Consider the following 23,370-nt stretch of genomic DNA (forward strand, 5'->3'; position numbering starts at 1 on the left):
TGACATTTTCAGCCAAAATTGAAGTTCCTGGCTTTTCCCTTTGTAGGACGAAGGGTTGAATTTCTTAAAGTCTCAAGGAAACAGCATTTCGATGGCGTCTTGCTTCTGTAATTCAACGTATTTATTTAAACAATGCTGGGATGTAACGCAGGGTTGCACTATAACAAACCACAATCCACTGTGAAATGCTTTGTGTATAAATTTGAGGTGTTACAAATTCCTGATTCTTCAAAATGAAGCAATTCCAGCCACCATGGTGTCCATGGGTTTTCGGGGGTTAATACTCCAAAAAGCACAAACTGCATAAAATAAATAGTTTTGTTTTTGGAGCATTTTTTGTTTAATATTTGTTTAATAAATTTTGTTTTTGGTGTATATTGTGATATGGAGAATTATCTAACGAGATGAAAAAGTCATTTTTCATTTCATTGTGACTTTAAACCTTATAGCTCCAGTGCAGTTCCACCTTTCTGTCAGTAGAGAGCAGAGTTTCCCCTTGAGTGTTGTTTCAGCCATCATAAGATGCTTTCCTGTTGAGCCATGATATGAAATGACACAGCGATCATTCCCTTCTCTCAAAGCTGACATAAATGTGTGTCATTAACATTTAATCATGAAATTGCTCTTCTTCTCTTTTAACTCTGCACTAACTTTTTCTTTCTCATCTTTTCTCCCCTTTTCCAGCTCAGCCCCACTGACAAGACCATGGACTTCCAGAGACACTTCCGTATTCGCCACTACGCCGGAGACGTCACGTGAGTCGCTCACATATTTACACTCTTCATCACAGTCGTCTGTCTCAGCCTGGGTCACAGTCTGCGGCTGAAAAAGTGACAGGCTGTTGTGTAGAGTTAAGAAGCATAAGCCATATAATCCTATTAAAAGAGGTCAATTTATGACATTGGCAGTGGGTTTATTCATAGAGGCATTCCAGTGGCGTAGTTAGTGTTTGTGCTAAAAATTAAGGCTTTATTGACTAGAAAATGTTCTAAATTCATAAATTAGTTTTGACAATTATCCTTACTGCCCTCAAAAGACTTTGGTTAATATTCAGCCTGATAATATATTATTTGTGACAGTTGAAAACAGTGATATTGTCTTTCTAATGATATATGCATTATGCATAATGCATAATGCATAATGACAGCATGAGCCCAGAAAGACAATTTATAAGCATTATGATGCTAGAAGTATCCCACAGCTGAAATTCGTTGTCCATGATATTCCCAGAGGTCACAGGACACAGAAAGAGCGTGATGGTTTAGGAAAAAATTGGCCAAAATTGGCAGATTACTACAGGGAAGATAATTTCCATGACCACTTCGCTCTCATCAAAGATGTAAAATCTGAGTTCAAATGAAAGATAAGAAGTTATTCTTTACAATAATACCAGACACAAGTGTTTTTGGCAATTTGTAAAGGTCTGTGGTTAAAATTGTGTGTTTTCATTTGCATAATAGAGTTAACTCAGCTTCTAAGGCTGATATACACCCATAGAACTGGAATGAATAGAATAGCCACACCTAACCAAATCTTGAACGGTCATTTGATTGGTTCACCTTAAGACGTTCTGTTACAGAATGTTTGATAATGTTCTCATGGCTATCAGCATCGATTTGGTGCATTAGTCTCGGGGAACGTCATGTGTTACTACGGCGATGGCATAATTCAACTGTGCCATGACTACGACATCTGAATTCTATGGTAGCCATATAGAAGTGTGCCAAAAGAAATTACCTTGAACCTTGAAATTAAACATACAAGCACATACAAGTTTATGCTGAATTTGTATGTCAGATGATCAGAGAAATGGTTTGAACTGACAAAGATAAGAGACTGTTGCATGCTGTTCTGTGGTTTACTTTGCTTTGTTGACTGAGACTAGGGGGGACAGAGAGGAGTTGACCTGATGGGATTTGAACCCAGGATGTTGCGTTTCTATGGTAACATAAGCCAACTGAGCCACTAGGACATGCCTGATGCGATAAATTCATAGCATACATCATAGTTAGCGCTATCAAACTGATTTAAGTCATATGAGAATAGGATCGTTTAAGCTTTTATACTCTCTGAAAGTATAATTGCTTTTTGTTTATGTCGATGGTTGTTTGCTTTATGATGATCACCGACTGGAGGTCACAGTTTTCGATTTCCCACTCCTCCACTGCTCCACTTGGCCTGTCAGGGAGAAGTTAATGAAGGGGCTGGAGGTGTCCAGATGAGGCCCACCGGCCACTGGACGCCCATCACAGCTTGGGTGTCACAAGATTCACACCGCTCACGTGTCCTGTCCTCAATCTAGAGAGGGGAAGGACGTTAATATGTCAAGTGAACAAGAAAAGGAGCAGGACGGGGAGGGAGGGAGGGAGGGAGGGAGCTGATGAGACTATTTTGGCTCGGCAAGATGTAGCAGCAGCAGTAATCAAGGAGAACCGGAGTCTGAGGTTTACTGAGGGTCTTTGACTCGGGGAAATCCAGGCTAACACCGTGTCAGACACACGCAGAAACACCGAGCAATTTCTACCTCTGCAATCATCCGTCGCCGACTCCGAGGACCGCTCCCGCACACAATTACTGCGCTGCGTTCCCTCCCTCCCCCCCGGGCGCCTCTTTCATGTCAGCGTAACGTCCGACGTGACGGGCTGGATAAGAGCGTGCAGCGGGGTGACAGTGACAGATGGCTGTCGCTGTCACTTTGCGTTCCCCGTCACCCGGGCCTCGCCCAGCCTCGGCTTCTCCCCGGGCCGCGTCAGACTGAGCTGTCACCCCCTGTCAGGTCCCCACACCTCCCCGGTGACACTGCCCCCCGTCTTACCCCGTCCCGTCCCATCCTATCCTATCCCAGTCTATCTATATATACCCCTGTCCCAGCCACCCTCTGCCCCCCTCCCCTCCCCTCCCCTCCCCTCCCCTCCCCTCCCCTCAACCAAACCACCACTATTGCAGGCTTTGACCTACTTCGCTCCCTCCTCCTCCTCCCTCCCTCCCTTCCTTCCCTTTCCTCGTTCCGTTTTCTCTCCCCCCTTCTGCACTGCAATCCTCACCTGGCTCTCTTTTGCCATCCACACTTTAATTCCCCACAGTATTTCAACCTGCACATGCAGCACTTTGAACAGCCGTATGCTTTATAAACTCTGCCATAGGATATATATCGAATTCCCTTACCATACAACTTTATATTGCGAGAAATTGCCCATTCCCTGCCACCTGCCTCTCTCGATACTAAAGCTGCACGCTGCTACCTTTCACCTTGCATAACGCAAACCCCTACCCTTGCACCAGCCTTGACCCTCATACTTAAATATACCTTCCTCTAAATCATCCTCCAATCTCTGGAGAGCCGCTGCCTTTATCTCAGTGTGTCCTCTCCTGTCTGTCCTGTCCGGCACTGTGCTGTCCTTGTAAATGTGTGCTGTGCTGTGACAGTGTGTGCTTGTGTGTTCTGTGTGCTCTCTCTCTCTCTCTCTCTCTTTCTCTGTCTCTCTTTCTGTCTCTCACTCTCTTGCTCTCACTCTCTCTGTTTCTCTCCGGCGAGCTTCCCAGAATCTGGTCAGGTGGTTTTTTTTCGGCACCCATGAGCCAAGGGGACACATCTGTCATGCCCAGCACCCTCTTCTCCTTTGCCTCCAGATGTGACAGCCGAGGACACAGTCACAGCGCCATGCAGAATGAATGTGACACGCTGCGTGTTTGTTTGTGTGTCTGTTTTGTTTGTGTGTGTGTGTGTGTGTGTGTGTGTGAAAGAGAGAGAGAGAGAGAAAGAGAGTATGTAAATGAGTGCGTGGAATGTGTGTGTGAATGTGAGTGCTAAAGTATGCATAATGTCTGCGGATAATTTTTGTGCATCCTATAAAAAAGGAATGCATGCATGTACGTTGTGTGTGTAGATTATGCACATTTTGCAAAGTGTACACTGTAAAGCTTGCATTAAATATGCGTTGATGATGTGCAAGTGAGAAAAAAAGGTAGAAGAAGAGCGAGGGATGATTTACTTCTCACCTCATGTGTCCTCCTGTAGCCCAAAAGGGTTGAATGGTTTATAAAAACATGCCCTTCTCGCCTCACCAAAACCAACAGCTGTTAGTCTGAAGGAACGCTGACAATTTAGTCAGGAGACAGTTCCTTTTTCTTTTTTTTTTCCCAAACGTGAGCCGCGGGGAATTTGTCCGTGTGCCTAATTTGTAAATCGACTAAGCAGCGTGACCGTTATTCTAATCCTCCGCCTCAGGACTTTGTGACACATTTGGATTGGAAGAGCTGTGTGTGAAAAAGGGACTGATGGAGCTGGAGTGCAGACAGTTGTTGGTTAAGGGTAACGATGAGGTGACACACACTTACAAGCTGTGTTACTTACTGTCTGACTGTGTAACTTCTTTATTTTTAGCATTTAGACTCTTTTCGTGCCACTTCACCTGAGTGCCTCCCCCGCCCTTACTTCAAACTACTTTTGGTCACTCTCTCGCTCTCCCTTCCCCACTCACTTTCTCTCTCCCTCTCTCTCTCTGTTACAGATATTCTGTCGAGGGCTTTTTGGACAAAAACAAGGACCTGCTTTTCCAAGATTTCAAGCGTCTCATGTACAACAGGTGCCAAACGCAGTCTTCACCAACAGTTTTTTCCCTCACGATGACAGTTCTGCAACTGGGTTAAGTGTAAAAACGAGTTTGCAATCACCTTGTTCCCCCCCTCACTCCTCTGCTACCCTAGTTAACGATGTCCTCTCTTCGCTCTCTGCCCTCCTTCATGCTTTTCATCTGCTTCCTCTCTCTCTCCTTCTCTCCCTCTCTTTCTCTCTCTCTCTCGTAGTGCCAACCCGGTCCTGAAGGAGATGTGGCCAGATGGTCAGCTGAGCATCACAGAAGTCACCAAGCGCCCCCTGACCGCCGCCACGCTCTTCAAGAACTCCATCGTGGCCCTGGTGGACAAACTGGCCTGCAAGGTCAGTGGTTTCTGCTCACAGCTCACATCTCGGTTCCCTTCCCCTCTTTAACCCCCGAGGGAATCTGTGGATGTCATTTGCAATTTTCAGACTGATTATAGCAATTACCATCATTTGCATTCATTGTGTATTCTCTAATTCTGATAGGATACGGTACAAAGTCAATTACAGCGATGTCTTTGAAAAAAAGTTTGTTCGTAATAGCTCTGATCTGATTTTTTTTTTTGTTTTCCACCTCTAAAAGTTTGGGAAGGAGAATCACACCAAAGCCTGTTGCCAGGCAACGTGTGTCAAATCAAGGACACTTGAGGCTGCCTCCTTTGTTTGTATTTTTTCTGTCAGGCTTAGTATTTAGCATTGACCTAGATCTTCCCTTTGGTTTACTTTCCTGTCATCATCCGGAAGACGCTGCGCACCAGAAAGAGCCGCTCTGGTCTCTGTAACGCCGATCTGAGTCACAGGCTATTCCGAGCCGGCTGATGTGTCGGTGTTTTGGAAGGAAGGGCCGCTGTGCTGACAAACCAGCTGCGGATTATGACCGAGTGAAAGCATGTAGCCGTCCAGCAGGAACATGCATACATAACGATGTGCTGTTTTTGTGTCAGAGAGCAACAGTTTTTTGTAGGTCGCTAATCCCCATCCTGTCTGGCTGCGTTTGGAGCGGAGGGGGCGGACGCACAACAAAGTGCGCCGCTCACCTCTCCTGGTCTCAGCTCACTGACTGAAGTCTGACATTTCCTGCTGTTATTTTGGGACGGCCTGCTGTTGTTGTGTCTCGGTGCGGCTGAGGTGAAGTGAAAGGAAACTCCCCTGGCGGCCGTTTTTTTTTTTTGTCAGGTCACGTTGAAGGAGCGGATGCTTTCCTCACCTGAGCCCAGTCTGACCGCCTCAGTGGCCCCTCCACACCTGCCTCTTTTCTTAAATCTCTGCTGAACTGAGTTAAAACCGGGGGCGCACATGCACATGCATCACTGACATGATGGACGGCGGTGTCGGCGAGCGCTCAGAGAGTGCTCACTTTGTTCTGCCTTGTTCATCTTTCAGGGACAGAGAGTGAGAGACAGTGAAAGCATAGCAGTCTCTGTTCTCTGACAGGGAAATGTGTCCCTAAGAGATCCAGTCAAGCTGCAGGCGTCCAATCATAACTCAACACAGGGAGACTTTATCGTCTTCGAAGTTTTAATGTGCAGTTAAATGTGCTGTTAATAAATTGATTTGCTGGATCTATTGCGAAACACAGCTGCTCTCTGTAGCTGGTGCTGAAATATTTTGCAAGTCTGATTAAGGTCGATGAACTCGATTTGGCAGTTTTGCAGCTTGGCTGAGCTCTATCTGTCACTGTTTACAAGCTCAGCTTAGTTTATTTGAAAAGTGACTGAACACAGCAGCAATAAAAACAGTGATAAAAATGATAAAAGCACACCAAAAGAGAGCAAAGGACCAATTTGTGCAGGTGATAAAATACAAGAGGCTTATTAAAACATCTCACATCAAACACACAATACTGTGTATCAACCTATGGAAAAGTATTGGAAGTACACAATAATACCGTCAGTACTTCATTGTTTCATTACATCCTTGTGTACGAGGGAGATTTTCATGAAGTACTAATGCAGTATTGTGTATTGTGTACGTGAATTTGCTGTGTATAAAACTGGGATCCTGGAGCTGGCAGGGGTTCAGTGTCTTGCTGAAATGTCGACAACACTGGAATAAAGCCATGACCGACTGAAGCGTTACCTGTAACTCTTCCATCTTGTCTTTCAGGAGCCGTACTATGTGCGATGCGTAAAGCCCAATGAGATGAAGTCCCCGGTGCTGTTTGATGACGCCCGCTGCGAGCACCAGGTGGCCTACCTGGGCCTGCTGGAGAACGTCAGGGTGCGCAGGGCCGGCTTTGCCTACCGACAGCCGTACGCACGCTTTCTGCAGCGGTAAGGAGGAACAAGCTCTCGCCCTACTGATGTTCTCAGTCAAATATATTGAGTGAGGCAAAGCTTTTGCAGAATTTCAGCTCTTTCACTGGTTCGCACCTCTGTGAAAAAGTTGAGAAAAAGAGTCTTTTCTCTGTCTACTGCTTTATCAGCTCAGCATAACACCGGGGTGGAAAAAGTACCAAAGTGTTATACTCAAGTAGGAGTATTGATACTTTGCTGAAGTTTTACTTGAGTAGAGTTGAAATTACTGGTGTAAAAATCTACTTAAGTAAAAGTAAATAGTAGCTCATTTAAAAGTAAAATTACTGTTTTACACAGTTTCATGAAAAAGCAACTTAATTACAGTAACGAGTAATTGTAATTAGTTACTTATGTAACACTTACACACACACACACACACACTTCATATCATTAGGAAAAAATGATACAGAACTACAGTACGCAGTGATGTCATCATGAGCGCTGATCCTTCTCCCTCCTCCTGTACTTACTTAAGGTACAAAATGACGTGTGAGTACACCTGGCCGAACCACCTGATGGCCACGGACAGGGAGGCTGTGGAGGCCATCGTCACCCAGCACGGTTTCCAGGACGACGTGGCCTACGGGCTCAACAAGCTGTTTGTCCGAACGCCCCGCTCCCTCTTCACCCTGGAGCAGGAGAGGGCCGCTCTCATCCCCATCCTGGTGCTTTTCCTGCAGAAGGTAAGCCGTCGTGAAGGTGTGGAAGGAGGCCACCACTGAGTGTGAAAACAAGGTCGAGAGTTAAAAATGAACTACAATGCAATGTAGTTTGATTGTTTTTAATCAGTTCTGCATACAAGATTCAGAATTTGAATATGTTTGAATATGTTAAGAAACAAATTATTACATGCAGGACAAAGTTTCTATTATTGCAAGGACTCATTTGACTTTGACTGAGTGATTTGGCAAAAAACAAATAAAGACTCTGGACTGGACTGTGAAATATTTGGAAACAAAGAAACATAACATCATCACACTCTTCAACTTCTTTCTGTCAAAAAGGGCTCCTTTGTCACTTAAAACAACGCAATCTTACATTTCAGGCAATTTCAATGTGTCAGACGGAGTTACACAGCCAATGAAGTAGAAGAAAAACTTGTTTGGAAGTAGAGCCAATGTCGAGAGAGCTATTAGCAATATCGCTTTCATCATTGGCCATCATCATCATCATAATCACTTGAACTTTTCACCCTCTACTCGACTTGCAGTTTAAGAGAGTGTCATTTTTGAATGTTGAATTTGTTTTAGGCAATGAAACTGTGCTTGTATGTGAATGAGGATGTATTGATCTGTCAACCCAATGCATTGACACAGAGACCTAATTTAATGTCTTGGACAGCTTGGATGCTAATTAGCCTGGGAGTAGCACTAATCACCCACATCATCATCGTCTTCACCAGTGTCACATGTAGGCTTCTGGATTTCAAAGTGAAGAGTCTAGTTTGCACTCAGCCTCATGAATATCTGGCTGCTTGTTACGTTGGAGACTGTAATTCATCTGCCAGCCTGAATCCCAATTTGCTGTAACAATAATTGGGATAATTAATGAGATCAGAGCACAGTTACATTAAAATCAATTATTTCACTAGCTCCATGAAATACCCTGCTCTTTCTCTTTCTCTTTGCTGTGACCCAGTTTCGGTGACTCTGCAGCGAGGTCTGGTTCTTTAACTGGAGCACAAGTTTGTCTCCCACTCAGCGGGAGTCTCTCCTGGTCTTGTTTCTGCACACGAGACTTTCGCTGACACCTTTCTGCTCTCCTACACTGTTCTCGTTTCACTTTTGCCCTCTCGCTTGCCGTCTTTTATACGGTGTGTCCGTTCTCTTTCTAAGCCTGTCTCCTTCTCGGGCCTCGACCCCTAGGTGTGGCGCGGGGCTCTGGCTCGGATGCGGTGCCGCCGCATGAGGGCCATCTACACCATTATGGGCTGCTACAAGCGCTACAAGGTCAAGGCCCACTTCTGGGAGGTGGAGCGGAGGTTCGCTAATGTGCGCACGATGGCCGACTATGGCAAGAGCGTGGAGTGGCCCGCGCCCCCCGCCGCTCTGGCCCAGTTTCACCACATCACATTCATGCTGCACCGCAGGTCAGAGCACAGTACTTTGCACTCAGAGAAAATACAGCCTGTACACTGCAAAAATATCCATCTCAGCAAGCCGTTTTAGTGTCATATTCAGGCTTTTAAAGCTTATTTGACCTCAAAAAAGTGAAAAATTCTGCCAGCAAATGGGAGATAATTCCTGTTTTTTTCCTATGCAGTTTTAGAGATTTTCCATAAATAAGTGTCATTATCTTGAATCAAGGTAGAATAAGGCAGATCGCTCCACTAGTATCAAGAAGATGACACTTGTTTTAAGAAAATTCTTGAAACAAATTGATTTCCATTGAAAACAAGTCAAATTATTTCACCCCATTGGCAGATTTTTTGTTTTGTCTTTGTACAAATTCAGCTTCAGTAAACCCACAGCAACTGCAGAATAACTTGAATGAAGCTTTGGGTAGAGTGTGTGTGTGTGTGTGTGTGTGTGTTTGTGTTTGTGTTTGGGGGAGGTGGAGGTTGACCAGGATATGTTTTGCCACTGCAGATAAAGTCTATTTTTAGCCTCACAGGGTTTAACTCGAAGCCAAACCACCTACTGTACTTTTCTGTTGCACCTTTGATGTATTTTTTTTTTTATTTTTTCCGCCCACTCGGTTTCCTCTCATGTTTTCCCTCTTTGCGTCAGGTGGTGGGCGAGGCAGATCGTGAAGAACATCCCTCCGTCCGACATGCTGGAGGTCCGGGCCAAAGTGGCGGCTCTGGACGCGCTGAGCGGGGAGAGGAAGGACTGGGGCGTCAGCCGCGCCTGGGAGAGGGACTACCTGGCCAGCGTGAGACTCGCACACGAACACAACACAAACAAAGTGGAGCCGTTGTACCCTTGTGTTCTATCATCATGTATTTCCATGTTTGTCTACCGCACAGCATGTTGAATTAGTCCATGAATCCTTTGGTAACTCTTCACAGTAGCAATATGCTTCACACAAGACTAGTGCTGGTTAATTATGAGTATCACATGAAGCTAATGGTAATCAGATTACTTTGTTGTGGTTAACTAGTAGGCTTTGGCCGATATTCAATATTATCGATATTCTCCAAATATTGCGATATTTTCAGCGAGATTGAATATCGCCATTTTTCACTGTAATTAATTATTATTCAAAATTAGAATGCTGCTGCTTTTAATTTTCTTTCCTATATTTTTGTATATTTTCATATATATTTTGACCATCAAAATCTTAATTTTTAAAGATTTTTTCTTCAATCAAGCGTCATTTTGTTGACACTTGCGATCGGCCTTATTCTGCCTTGTTTCAAGACAATTGTTTGTAGAAAATCGCATTGGAAACAAGTGGATTTATTCACTTGTTTTAATAAGACTTTAAAACTGAGACTCGGATGACTTGCAGTGTGCAGGATGACATCGCTGGGAATGGCCCATCGCCCCGAGACTCTGCAGTCCATGTGACGAGCCTCGCGGTAAACAGCAGCCGTGTGACTAAAATCTGGAGGCTCGTGAACACAGTCCTTCTTTAATGAATCCCACACTCGGCTCATTTAGCAGCTAATCTGAGGTTGTTTGGTGGCTCCGGGCGTGAAAGACGCCTTGAGGGACCGTGAGCATGACTGCTGCAGACCCTGACTCCCTCCCTCCTTTACTTTGTTAGACGGCCCGTGACTCGTGGGCCTCGTTTAGCTCCTTCCTGCTCCGGCTGCACGTGATTATTAGCCCACTTACCTATAGACCCATAGATCCTATAGATATGTATGTGTGCAATGTTGGTATGTAGCCGGGCTGAGTCGTGACTTGTGCTTGGACTAAGTCGCTTTGGATGTAAGCGTCTAACAACTGATACACAGAGTGAATACAGAGAGGAGGAGGAGGAGGGGGGCAGAGAGAGGAAGAGAGACAGAGAGAGGGAGAAAGAGAGAGAGACCAGTTAATGTACCTATCTACCTACGGAAGAGGATTAGGGCCACGTGTGAAAAATATATTTGAGTTCCAAGATTCATCTCAGAATTCAGAGTTTACAGTCAGAATTCTGAGATGAATCTTGGAACTCAAATCAATTAATCAACTTCTGCCCCACTTGCTCAGAAACCTAAAATAAAATCACTTTTTACTTATTATTTTGACATCACACTGATCTTTGAAATTAGAACAGGGATCATACTGGGGTGTGGACTCATAAGGACAGGATATTGCAATTGCGATATAAATTGCAATATAATATGCAGACACAGATTTTTCAATAATTTAGATTTTTCAACAAACGACAAACAAGACAAACATTTTTTTTACTAATTTAATTTAATTTATAGGTCAGAAATCTGGCTCAGCACTATGAATACCATGTTTAGGAGGCCATTTTGAGCAGAAACCACTCTGATAAAATAATTCTAGCCTCGTGCGATATAGCTAGAAATGAGAGAGAGAGAGCAGACTTCTCACTTTTCACACTTTTTGGGCACCTATCAAGGGAGATTATTTATCTTTTTGCCCCATAAATTAAACACAAGTGAATTAGCTGTAACTTTGTCTACTCTCCGTCTCTCCGGCTCAACTATTCTACACACCATCTGACCTTATCGACCCTTCACTTTCATGATCGTCCCCCTCTATCGGAGTCTTGCTCTACACAGTTTTAGATTTCCTTCTCTCTTGCTGCCCCCACTGTATTGCTCATCAAGGAGTTGGGCTCCAGTATCAGCGCCCCTGCTCGCTGTGCGGCGGCACGTCAAAGCCCGTGTCTGGTAACAGCCGCCCGGGGCTCCCGGCTTTGATCTGCTGCTTATGGAATCGGAGCGATAAAAAGGCTTGAAAGAGCCTGAGAGAGGTTATGGGGAGTTTTTATGACTAATGAGGAGATACAATCCCATCCCATCTGTAGCTGGTGGCGATAGTCAGCTTTATGTAATACGGGCCTTTGATTTGCACAGGTGAGGGACTGTCCTCAGACCAGCTCCGGCTTCATCAGGGTTTCCAAGGAGCTGAGGAACAAAGACCAGTACGGTCAGGTCCTCTTCTCCGGCTTCTGCAGGAAGGTACGTCTGAAATGTAATGTGTGTTTGTAGCCACAAGGAGTTTCTGTCCCTTGTGTTGTCGTTTAGCTCTGGGTTGTTTTTCTCACTCTCTCTCTCTTCCCCTTCCCAACCTCCTCACAGTTTCTCTTAAAGCTTTTGTATCAGCTTATCTTTTCAAGATGACTTGCTGTAACAATGAATACAGTTGAAATCGAGTAAACTCAAGCCCTGTACATTATTTTACCTTGTGCTGAACTTGCTCTTATCACTTTGCTGCAGCAGAGGATAATAATGGCCATATTTTCCTTATCAGGGATTTTAGAGAGGAGGTTTCCACTAAATTCTCGGCGCTGCTTTAGCCAAAGTATATTCGAGGATATGTGGACTTTGATATTGTGCACAAAAAAAACCCCTCCAACAGTCACAGATCCAATAGCGCATTTGTCTTACCATTCTTTCTTTTTGTGTGTGTTGCTTGTATGGCGCTTCACAAGAAAAACCTCTTTTTGAATAGAGAGCGGTGAAGACCCGAACGATCCTGAAAATAGGAAATTACCGTTGAACAAATGTGAGGCTTTATCTTCCCTTTCTCTCTTTCCCTCCGCTCTCAGGTGAATAGATTCAACAAAAGCACAGACCGCGGCTTGCTCGTCACAGACAAGCACATCTACAAATTAGAGCCAAAGAAGCAGTACAAGGTTCTGAAACGGCTTCCCTTAGACGCTGTAAGTACTCACTGGGGAGAGCACAGCATGGATGCACACTCACACTCATTCATGCATAGAGGCACAGACGCAATTGACGACACACACACACACACACACACACAAACACAGACACACACACACGCGCACACACACACAGACTGTCTCGAGGCCTTGCTGATTCCCTCCTCACAGGCATGCAGACACACGCCTCTCTATGCTAATACAGATGGATACACACAAATATACACACATAGGTACATATGCACTCACACTGAATGGCATACTGACTCATGCAACTAATTCTTTGCTGGTTTGTCACTGACTGCATATCCCATAAAATGGGTCAGACACACACACACACACTCACACACACCAACTGACCTACCGACTCACCCAAATTGCTCTTTTACTGATCTGTCATTGACTGTTTGTCCTATAAAATGGGTCAGACACACACACAGGTGACACACATATGGATGCATAGGCATGCTAACACACACACACACACACACACCCCAACTGACCTACCAACTCGCTCTTCTACTGCTCTGTCACTGACTGAACGTCCTGTAAAACGGGTCACGCCCCCTGAGTCAAAAGGTTCTCTCACCTCCAGTACAGCAGAACTGCAACGGCATCAGATGCAAAAGCATTCATGTGAATGATGGATCACAGTGACCCGGGTCAAGGAAGACAGAGGCAGGTGGGGTTTAGACAGGAGGGGACAGGTATTGAGGGAGAAGTGAAGGGACAGGACAGAGGGAGGGAGGGGGGAGGGGGGGGGGGGGGGGAATGCGCCGCTGGGATAAAGTACAAGGTGTCTGACCTACATTCCCTGGTCGCTGTGAGTGAGTGGAGCGGTACAAGGCTTCTTGGTGGTGTGTGTGTGTGTGTGTGTGTGTGTGTGTGTGTGTGTGTGTTGGTGCGTGGTACGTGCGCCTGTGGCCGCACTACGACACCGGCAGCCCGGCTTAGCATTAGGTTCTGCCGTCTGGGGCGAACCTGCCTCATTTCACGCACTGATCTGAGAAATTGGATCAGGGATCTCACAGGGGCGTTGACTCAAAAAGAGAGAGAGAGAGAAAGAGAGAGACAGAGAGAGAGAAAGAGAGAGAGAGAGAGAGAGAGAGATAGATAGATATAGAGAAAGACAGTACATAGCTGTTTCTTGCAGTCTTTAAGTGAGGTTACGATGCCACTAATGATCCATTCATTATTGTTGCATGCATTATATAATTTCCTTTCCTCTCCTCAACAGCACATTGTGTCCTCTGCCCATAGACAGATGCATGTAATGCGGTATGCAGTCAGCCTCACAACTTGTACTGTATCTAACAATATTAGTCACACTGAAATGGCATTTTGAGATCATCTTGCTTCCATAATTTGATGAATTTCTAGTGGAAGCAGGATGTTGATTGATTGATTGAATTTATGTGACAAATTCCCATTCAGTAACACACGTACAGTTCCTCAGACAGCAGATATACATGAATCCAAAGAAAAGAGTCAGGATGACATAATAAAGCTCAAGAGCTTATTTCCATTGGGGAAACTGTTGGGGCGGGGCATACTGTAGGCAGGGATCTTTCAAAAGTAAACCGATGAGGTAGCAGCAGTATCCATTATGGGGAGAGAAAGGCAGTTTTATATGATGGGAGGGGTGGAGAGGAGGTTCAAAAATCTGTGATAATATTATGGTTTGGAATTTGTATGTATGCCTTCTGGTACGTGATGATTTGTGATTAATTTATTTTTTGTCATTTATTGTTAAATGGGTGGAGAATTGGCTGAAAAGGTGAAGGAGAATTTTTTGATTTGATTGTGCCTTTAAGTATCTACAGAGAGGAGGAGTGTGTGTGTGTGTGTGTGTGTGTGTGTGTGTGGGGGGGGGGGGTCAGAGAGAGAGAGAGAGAGAGGAAGAGCAAGGAAGTGAGAGGGACAGACTGAGACAGATACAAAGATACAGTGTGGGAAGCTGTGGGTGTGACTAGTAGAGTTTCTACTGATAGTCAGATGCTGCACTGGTGAGCGTTGGCGCTCTACCTGTACATACAATACGGCATCACACTGTATGGTGAAGTGCCACTTTCTGTGCAATTCACTGCAGATTTGAGTAAAGACCAATTACACCCACCTGACATACCGAGGCAGCACAGCTGGACGTCCAGGAGTGGTTTTTGAGAGAGAGCGCGCAAACACGCCAGAGGGTTAAAAACCGTCATTATGCAGCAATGGAAAGGCTAAAGATAGCTGATACCATTAAGCACTGCTGCTCAAACTGAGGGATTTGAGTTGAATTCAGGTCAGAAAGAGAGAAAGAGAGCATTGAAAGAAGTAGTGCAGCTCTTTCCTCACTTTGTCTCACAAGACAAGAGGGCCAAGAGGGCCAAGCCATGGGCTGAGGCCAGAAACTGTTTGAAGAATGTGAATAAATGATAGCTTCTTCTGTCTTGTGTAATCGTGATGCTTATTACAGTTTTTCTCAATTGATTTGACACATTTCTCCAAACTAAGGTCCATGCTCTGAAAACAGAGCTGCTTTCTTTTCAGATTACATCTTGATAAAAACCAAATACTGGTGTCAAAATTGCATGTCATCTATTATTAGATGAGTTCAGCTATATCCACACAGGAAAGCTAACAGTAAAAATCGTTTGTCAGAAAGTTACACAATCCCTTTGTTCATAATCAGATTTTATGGAACTTTGTAAAAAAGCCTTTACAGTAAGCAAAACGTTGATTCCTCACAATTTTGGAAATACTACAATATGCAATATTTCAGTTCCACATGTAATAGTATTATCCGACAGTTTTACATGTTTGTGTATGTGTGATACAGTAAGGAGGTAGAAGCATTGATGAACAAGATAAATCACAGTTTGCTTCAATGTTGTTACCAATGACTTTACTCCTTATCAACCCTTTTACAGTATTTATGTCAAGCCAGAGGATTTATGGTATATATAGTCTTGTAATTTGTGTGAAAACAATGGAAAGGTATTATTAGACTATTACTTAATGGTACAGTTAAAATTCTAAAGAGTTTAGACAGCTGTGTGAACTGTTTTGAGAGGACTGACCTTAATTGGTTTGGAGATTTTGAAAAGATTATATATGTAGTTTTGCATTTTGCGTGAAAATGAAAATGCACAGTTAGTTTTGCAAAACCATCAAAGGCTTAGATGGATGTGTTAACTGCTTTTGAGAGCATGGACCTTAGTTTTAGAGAAATATGTTAATTGAGAGAAACTGCAATATGCAAGATGTTTTTTCTCAGTTCAACCTCAGAAATGACTGAATATTTTATTACTCTCTAGACGTCTGTGGAGGGTGAAAACATTTTTGTGCAGCCATAAATAAAGCTCATGGGCCCCACTTTTTTTAAATTTTATTTTATTTTTTATCACCCTCTACTGCCTGTCCGTACGGGCTGCAGCAAAATACCACCCAGTGCGCTGCTCTTTTTCTGTTTGTCTGTTTCTCGCTGTTTAGTGTCACTTCCCCTGATGTCACCGCACACGGGACAGTGTGCGGTGACATCAGGGGAAGTGAGTAACCTCCGCCTCAGCACTGTTCCCTCCACTGGAAGGAGAGGACAGGTTGTACCGGGAGCCGGCCTTGACGGCACAAGGACGCCGGACCGCGTAGCGTCCTGCAGGCCCCCCACTGGATTAACCTGAGTTCACTGGGGGCCGTAAGAGGCTTAGTCCACTCTCTCCCATGCTATGAGATACAGTACCTCACTTTCTCTCTCTCTCTGTCTTTTTCTCTCTGTCTCTCTCTCCTTCTGTTTATCTCTCTTTCCATCCCTCCCCTTCTTTCTCTCTCTCTCTGACTCTTTCCTTCACACTCTATCTCCCTTTCTCTCGCTCCCATTCCCCTCAGCCACAATAAATCTGTGCATTATTCCAACTGGGTCACAACTCCCGACCGACCCCTCCCTCTTCCCTCTTCCCTCCCCTCCCCTCACTGCACCTCCACACACACACAACACACACAACACACACAACACACACACACACTGCACCTCCGCACGTGCACTGCGGGCAGCATTACTCTCACCCCACATACTCCAGGCAGAAATAATCCGCTGACGTCTTTCACAGCCTGCTTTTTTATCCAGGATATACTTTGCCATACTGTATCAGGTTAACAGGTATTACGCATTAAAGTAATAATCCGTGGCATTCTCATATACAGTAAATACATTTCTGGTTTGCTTTTCTCTATCGCTGATTGATAAAGGAATAGTAATTCAACCTATAGTCAGTTCATGATCATTTACATAGGTAGGTAGGCTTTTCCTGGGGAAATAAAACCTCTGCAGCACTAAGTGATGCGTTTTATGTTTCTGGCAGCAGTAACAGCGTTTAGTTTGAAATAAATAGAAGAAGAACTGGGTAGAATCTTGTCCAATTCAACTTACCACTTTAAGCACTGCATATAAGTATAAAGGCTATCTTCATTCCTATCCAGACACCTGCCAGAGTGCCTGTTATGCTGTTATTTCAGTGGCAGGCGATAACACTTATTATACAATGGGTAGTTTCAGCCAAACAGTCTGATTGGAGAGAGATGTGCTCCAGCTGCATGCTTTATTAGTTGCTATGCCAACTGTTTGGGTAAATAGGGAGTTAGTTGGCAATCTTTCTCGTTTCTCCTGTTTTTATTAATCTTATGCGTGTGTGCACTGCTTTGGAGGAAAACGTGTCCGTACACATGCATTTGTAACTGCTGTATAAAACCGTTGTATAATAAAAGCCATAATGAACATAATGAACAGGAATACCCATGAGTGCACGTCTTTACTGTGATTACGGGTACAAGTGAAGAAAATAAATAAATAAGATGAGATGCACATACCAGAAAAATAATGTTTCAATCTGTGCTGGTATGAAGGAAATCAACTAGAGGAAGGCCTGATGAAGCCTCCGAAACACTTTTTTTCTGGTGTGGGATAATTAATAAAACAGGAGAGTTGCATTACATCGTGCCCAAGTGGAGAACGCCCTCTCAGATATCCTCCTTCACCAGGTTCATCCACAGTTTGTCCATGCTGGTGTCTGACTTTGTGTCTTTGTGCTTGTTTGACCCTGCAGCTGACAGGACTGAGCGTGACCAGCGGGGTCGACCAGATGGTGGCGCTGCACACGTCGTCCCAGGACGACGTCCTGCTGTGCCTGCAGCGGGGGGAGCTGTGCCCCAACCAGGACCGGGTGGGCGAGCTGCTGGGCACGCTGGTGGACCACTTCACACGGTCAGTGCTGCCGCAGGATCACAGTGAAACCTGTCTCCGAACCTCGCACACGCTGCTAATTTTATCCTGCGGCTTCCTTCTCCATTCGCAACGTGAAACCGAGCGGCAACGCTCGATCGTTTCAGGAACCACATCAAACGTCTCACAGCGAGAGAGGCTGATTCAGACCCACTGAGCAGGATTTGTCTTTATAAATCTCTGAGTAGACAGACAGACAGACACACACACACACACACACACACACACACACACATTAGTGGTGATGTGTCTGGAGATAATACTAATGCTAATACTAAATACTATTATACTGTATTAATACTAAATCCTAATACCTCTACTTCTACTATTAGTATAGCAACTACTACTATTACTTCTACTACCATTACTGACACTACTACTAGTACTACTACTACTGCTGCTACTACCACTACTAGGCCTATAATAAAATATTAATAGTATTATTAATATTAATATTACTTATATTGCTTAGTTAATAATAAAACTTACAAAGAGCTGTAAATGGAACAAAACAAACATATCAACAAACTGTCAGCTCTAATAAAGGAAATACTTTTGACTTTTATTAATGCCCATTGCTCTTTAAGACTGACTCAGACAAATTCAGAACCCATATTGAAATACAGAAAGATTTCCATAATTTTCATATTGAAGATGAAATATGGATGTGAGCCTATCTTGGTGTCACAATGGAAAAAATGTTAACTAAGCCTCAGTGGTGGACTTTTCGCTCATGCTGATCTTTTATCACCGGTCTGGACTCATAATTATCAAACTCCTGAGAGCAGCACTATGAAAGAAGCATCATTGACGGGTCTTCATGACAATACACACTTTGGAAAAATGGGTTTCCAATCATGTACCATTGAGACCCATGAATAGGCAGGTTTTCATTCCAACCAGACACTATAGCAGCTGATTTCACTAATTAGCTCACTTTCAACAGAGAGGAGGATCTAATTAGTGAAATTAGCTGGTGTGGTGATTGGCTGGAATAAAAAACCTGCAGCGTTTTGGGTCTCAATGGCAGATGATGGCCCCCAAATTGCACTGGACCCATTCTGACTGGACCGTGGCTAAAGCGCAGTCTATTAATGCAGCATAACAATCAAGCAAATCAGATTCTTGGCATTTATCACTGTCATAGTTGTCCGTGTTTGTGTCCTGCTGTGAATAACCGCCATGAAATTAATCAGTCACGGTGACATTTATCACTGCCACGTAGGAACCCGATTTGTCAAGGCCGTTTATAAATCTGATTCACATCAACTTACATTCATCTCTGCCAGACAGATTTGAATGGCACAGCCTACAAGTGTTCACACCGAGCAGACTGTTTTGGTTGTGCATGTGTGTGTGTGACTCTGCGTGTGTTTGTGTATCTGTGTGTATCTGTGTGTGTGTGTGTGTGTTGAAATGGCACCCAGTCTAAATTGATTGGTTCCTTAAGTCTTAATCCTCCAAAATCCAGGCAGGACCACACTGGCTGAGTAACTTAAAACAAACACACACACAGTAAAGCTCGTCTCCAGTGTGAATTCTTGGCACTTTTTTCCAAAACCCGACGCTTTCCTCATGGCATCGTGCGCCAAATCGGCTTCTTCGTGGTTGATAGCCAATCCTACAGTTATATATAGCATTTCTGAAATCACATGAAACTTCAAGTCGCATATTCTTCTCTTTTCTTTTAGTTTTGTGCTTTATTTATCCCACCAAATGTAATTGGAATTATTACAAAACGTGTGTGCGTTCCTTCTGCTGAAGTTTAGACTCATTTCTGACATCACGGACAGCTAAAACATCAAAATGGACTTGCCCACGTTAATGTGGCGTCATTTCTCATGTTCAGTCATTTATGTTAGTAGCGGGTGCTGAACTCCCTGGGGAGAAGCTCCGAGGCCGGGCAGACGGCAGCCGCAACCGGGTGTGGTGTTCCCACTTTTATGAGCCTATCTGTGTGCGATTTAAGGGGGAGGTTTTGGTTAGTCGATCTGGATCCCCGGTGAGGCTTTTGTGGATTTTTACGAGTGTGTGTGTGTGTGTGTGTGTTTTGGTCTGGGTTTGGGTTGGGGGAGGGAGGGACCCTGCAGCAGCTGCCTGGCCTCTGGCGAGGGGAGCGGCCGGCGTCGGAGAGGAGAGGAGAGGCGGCCATTGAGAGCGCCCGATCAGCTCGCCGCTCCGTCTGCCCGCGCCGGCCTCCGCCTGCCTTTGTGCCGCGCCATCTGGGGTGAATGAAGGGGGTCGTGACCCTACAGGGCCGCTCATCAAAAGGGGACTTAAGAGACAAAGTCAGGGGTGAGCTGCCTTAAGTGTGGTGTGGGAAGTGTGTGAGCATGTGGGGAGGAGGGAGGAGGAGGAGGAGGAGGAGGAGGAGGAGGGAGGGGAGGATGACATACACACACACACGCTCCTCTTCCCCTTCTGTCAGGAAATGAGCTCCAAGACTATGAGAGTCACGCACAAGTCATTTTACTCTGCGCAGGAAGGTTACACTGCAAAAACGTCCATCTTAACAAGTCATTTAGTCTCATATTCAGCCTTGAAATCTTATTTCTCTTAAAACAAGAGAAAAATGTTGCCATGAGGAGAGATAACTCCACTTGCTTCCAATGCAGTTTCACTAATTTCAGGAATCTTCTAGAAATGAGTGCCAGTATCTTGAAACAAGTCAGAAAAAGGCAAAAATCACTGCACTACTATCAAGAAAATGACACTTGATTCTACAAAATTCTTGAAACAAGTTGATTTGCATCGGAAACAAGTGGAATGATCAAACCCAGTGGCAGATTTGTTCACTTATTTTAACAAAATTGCAATTTTAGGACTCAATAAATAGAATAAATGACTTGTTAAGATGGAGATTTTTGTGCAGTGCAGGGGAAGATTTTGTCAATGGAGCGATTGTGGCTCCTACCCCCCCCCCCCCCCCCCCCTTGCTTCTTTGACTCTCTCCATCACCCCCAGTTCAAACACCAGAAAGGGGATCTGTGAGCCTTTGAGTATTTATAGAGCGAGTGAACAAGGTGCCGACGCAGAGAGTTGTACAAAACTGGGTCAGCGGAGGCAGCGTTCGCAGCACAAGGTAAAAACCCGACTTCAAAGTTGCTCTCTGTCGTTGGGCGAGGACGGCGAAGACAAGCTGTCTGCTTCGCTGTCATCTCACATCCGTCTCTCTCTCTCTCTCTCTCCGTTCCCTCCGCAGAACGCATTCCTCCGCTCTCTTTCCTGTACACACCTCCTTCCCTCCATCCTCTCATCTCTCCCCCTCTCTCTCTCTCTCTCTCTGGCTTTCTCTTCCTGTCACCTGGGTCTGAGCTGTCAGCATGAATGAGGCGTGTGTACGTGTGTGTCAGTATGTGTGTGTGTGTGTGTGTTTGTGTGTGTGTGTCTGTTTACTAAGGGAGAAGAGGTGGGGGGGGGGGGTTCAGACTTGTGGGCCATCTGCTGGGACAGCTGGGAGAGTATGACTGGGCTAAAGGCAGGATTTAGGATATGATCTGCCCTGGCCTTAAAAGATTGAGGAGGATTCTAGACTTAAAAGGCAATTTGGGGATTTTTTATTATCTCATTGATCGCTGCCACAGACTCTTTTCAGAACATAATAAAAGTTTCTACGCCAGTTGGGTTGCTTAACCAAAATTTGCAGCCGCTAATGTGAAAGGAACAAAAAAAAAACCTGCTGTGAAACCAAAGCACGTCTCTTCAGCTATTTCTATTACTTTTACTATCAGACTAAATGGAGCAGTTTCCATCCAGTGCTGCATGAAATTTCTAGAGTCGAGGCTCATGATCAATAAGACAGGCTTCTTATGCTCTAAAGCCTTTAATTTAATATCTCTTCTCTTCCCTCCATCGTTCCCGCTCTTTTTCTTCTCTCCTTCCCCATCCTCCTTTCTCTACTAGTCTCGTCTTCCCCTTCTCCTGCCTTTCATTTACTCTCATTTACTCCCATCTCTTCGTCCAAACCTCCCTCCTTCCCCCCTTTCATTTTCTGCGCTCTTCTCTAAATCAGCAGTTTCATTTATGAATATGGAAAGACCTGGGACGGTGTTGCATTAATAGCAATCTTCTGGGTCACCCCTCCCTTCCCAGTGATGTAAAAAAAAAAAAAAAGAAGAAGTGATTTCATTAACCTCAAAGCATATGTGAGTGGTCTGGTGATCTGAGAGTTTTTTAACACCGCCCCTCTCCCTCCAACAACACACACACACACACTGACCTGTCACTGATGTCGGACGACTTGTTGACTTTCTCGTTTGACCCGGTTGGACGTCCCAAGTCAGCGTGCAGCCAGTTACTGCAGCCTCGGACTAATCAGCCCTCTCTTTTCTAAACTCAGCTCGCTTTTTTAGGTCGTGAAAGTCGTCATCCTTGCCTGAAATAGCGTCCTCTCTTTCTCTTCCTCCCCTCTTTTTTCTTTTTTTCTCTCTCTCTCTCCCTCACTCCCTCAGTGGCTGTCCTCAATGTGCTCGTCTCCTGGCCCGGCCTGCCGGAGCAACAGGACGGTGCGGCCTGCCTCTGCTCTCCACACTTTCCACGGTCAACTTGTCCCCTTTTGCTGACTTTGTGTCCCTGGTTTTTGTGCCTCTCTTGTGGTTTCAGTCCTGTGCTGTGGCCTGGGTGTGGTTTGGTGCAGGATCAGTGCCCTTTTGATTTTCCGTTGCAATTTGTGACCCTGTTCAGAACACACATATGTGTAACTATGGCGACAGAGGGCGTCCTGGTGGCTCAGTGGGCCGGGGTGCGTGCCATGTGGCTGCGGTGTCCTGGGTTGGGATTTGTCGCGTGTCGTCCCCCTCTCTCTCTCTTTCAGTCTTTCCTGTCTCTCTCTACTTTGAACTGTCAAATAAAGGCGAAAATGCCAAAAAAAAACAAACAAAAAAAACCTATGGCAAAGCGGTTAACCTAGGTGGAAATAAGTAGTGACCCGTTTCCTCCTCGCTGTCTCCTCCATGTGTTACTCCTCTCACTCCTCTTTATACTGAACTGAGCCGGTTTATTTTTACTCACATCCTTGATTGAATACTCTATATCACTTGGACATTTGTATTTTGTGTTCATTATTCCTGGTTTACAAATATGCACCACTGTTATGTAAGTAGTGTATTGGTTTTCTAAAGTTTTATTTAAGGGTTTATGGTAAAAAAATATGCTTAGTGTTTTGATACATACACTCTTTATAGGATTCTGACTTTAAGACTGACACTAACATTCAGTTCTGCTTTGTCAGGCCTTTGCCCTGATTGGCACCCCAAACTAAAAGTCAAACCACTAGAAGACCAATCATCTTTTTCCATATTTTCCATTGCGCACTCCAGAATTAAGATCGTTCTGCTCTTTCTCTTTGGCATTTAATGTGATTTGGGTTTGTTGTTCGTCTGTTTTACATGTTTCAGTGTTTTGTCATCATTTTTCAATGG

At 44.6% G+C, this 23,370-nt stretch overlaps 1 protein-coding gene across 7 annotated transcripts in view; it reads left to right on the plus strand.

Annotated features, from left to right (window-relative positions):
* Nucleotides 1-23,370, plus strand: part of myo1g (myosin IG) — a 43,809-nt gene that overhangs the window by 10,407 nt on the left and 10,032 nt on the right. For 4 of the 7 annotated variants that reach the window (XM_071528947.1, XM_071528944.1, XM_071528943.1 and 1 more), the window contains exons 12-21: nucleotides 685-755; nucleotides 4,512-4,586; nucleotides 4,807-4,939; nucleotides 6,707-6,873; nucleotides 7,373-7,580; nucleotides 8,763-8,986; nucleotides 9,627-9,771; nucleotides 11,882-11,986; nucleotides 12,577-12,690; nucleotides 17,775-17,932. In XM_071528947.1, coding sequence (XP_071385048.1) covers nucleotides 685-755; nucleotides 4,512-4,586; nucleotides 4,807-4,939; nucleotides 6,707-6,873; nucleotides 7,373-7,580; nucleotides 8,763-8,986; nucleotides 9,627-9,771; nucleotides 11,882-11,986; nucleotides 12,577-12,690; nucleotides 17,775-17,932 — 1,400 coding nt within the window. Of the gene's footprint in view, nucleotides 1-684; nucleotides 756-4,511; nucleotides 4,587-4,806; nucleotides 4,940-6,706; nucleotides 6,874-7,372; nucleotides 7,581-8,762; nucleotides 8,987-9,626; nucleotides 9,772-11,881; nucleotides 12,007-12,576; nucleotides 12,691-17,774; nucleotides 17,937-20,516; nucleotides 20,525-23,370 lie in introns of all 7 variants that reach the window. The other 3 variants (XM_071528946.1, XM_071528948.1, XM_071528949.1) reach the window with 3 other exon arrangements.

Source organism: Centroberyx affinis, unplaced genomic scaffold (genome assembly GCF_046629955.1).
Source record: "Centroberyx affinis isolate AG114_WGS23_722 - 3 ecotype Tasmania unplaced genomic scaffold, CSIRO-AGI_Caff_v1 ptg001743l_1, whole genome shotgun sequence".
Lineage (NCBI taxonomy): Eukaryota > Metazoa > Chordata > Actinopteri > Beryciformes > Berycidae > Centroberyx > Centroberyx affinis.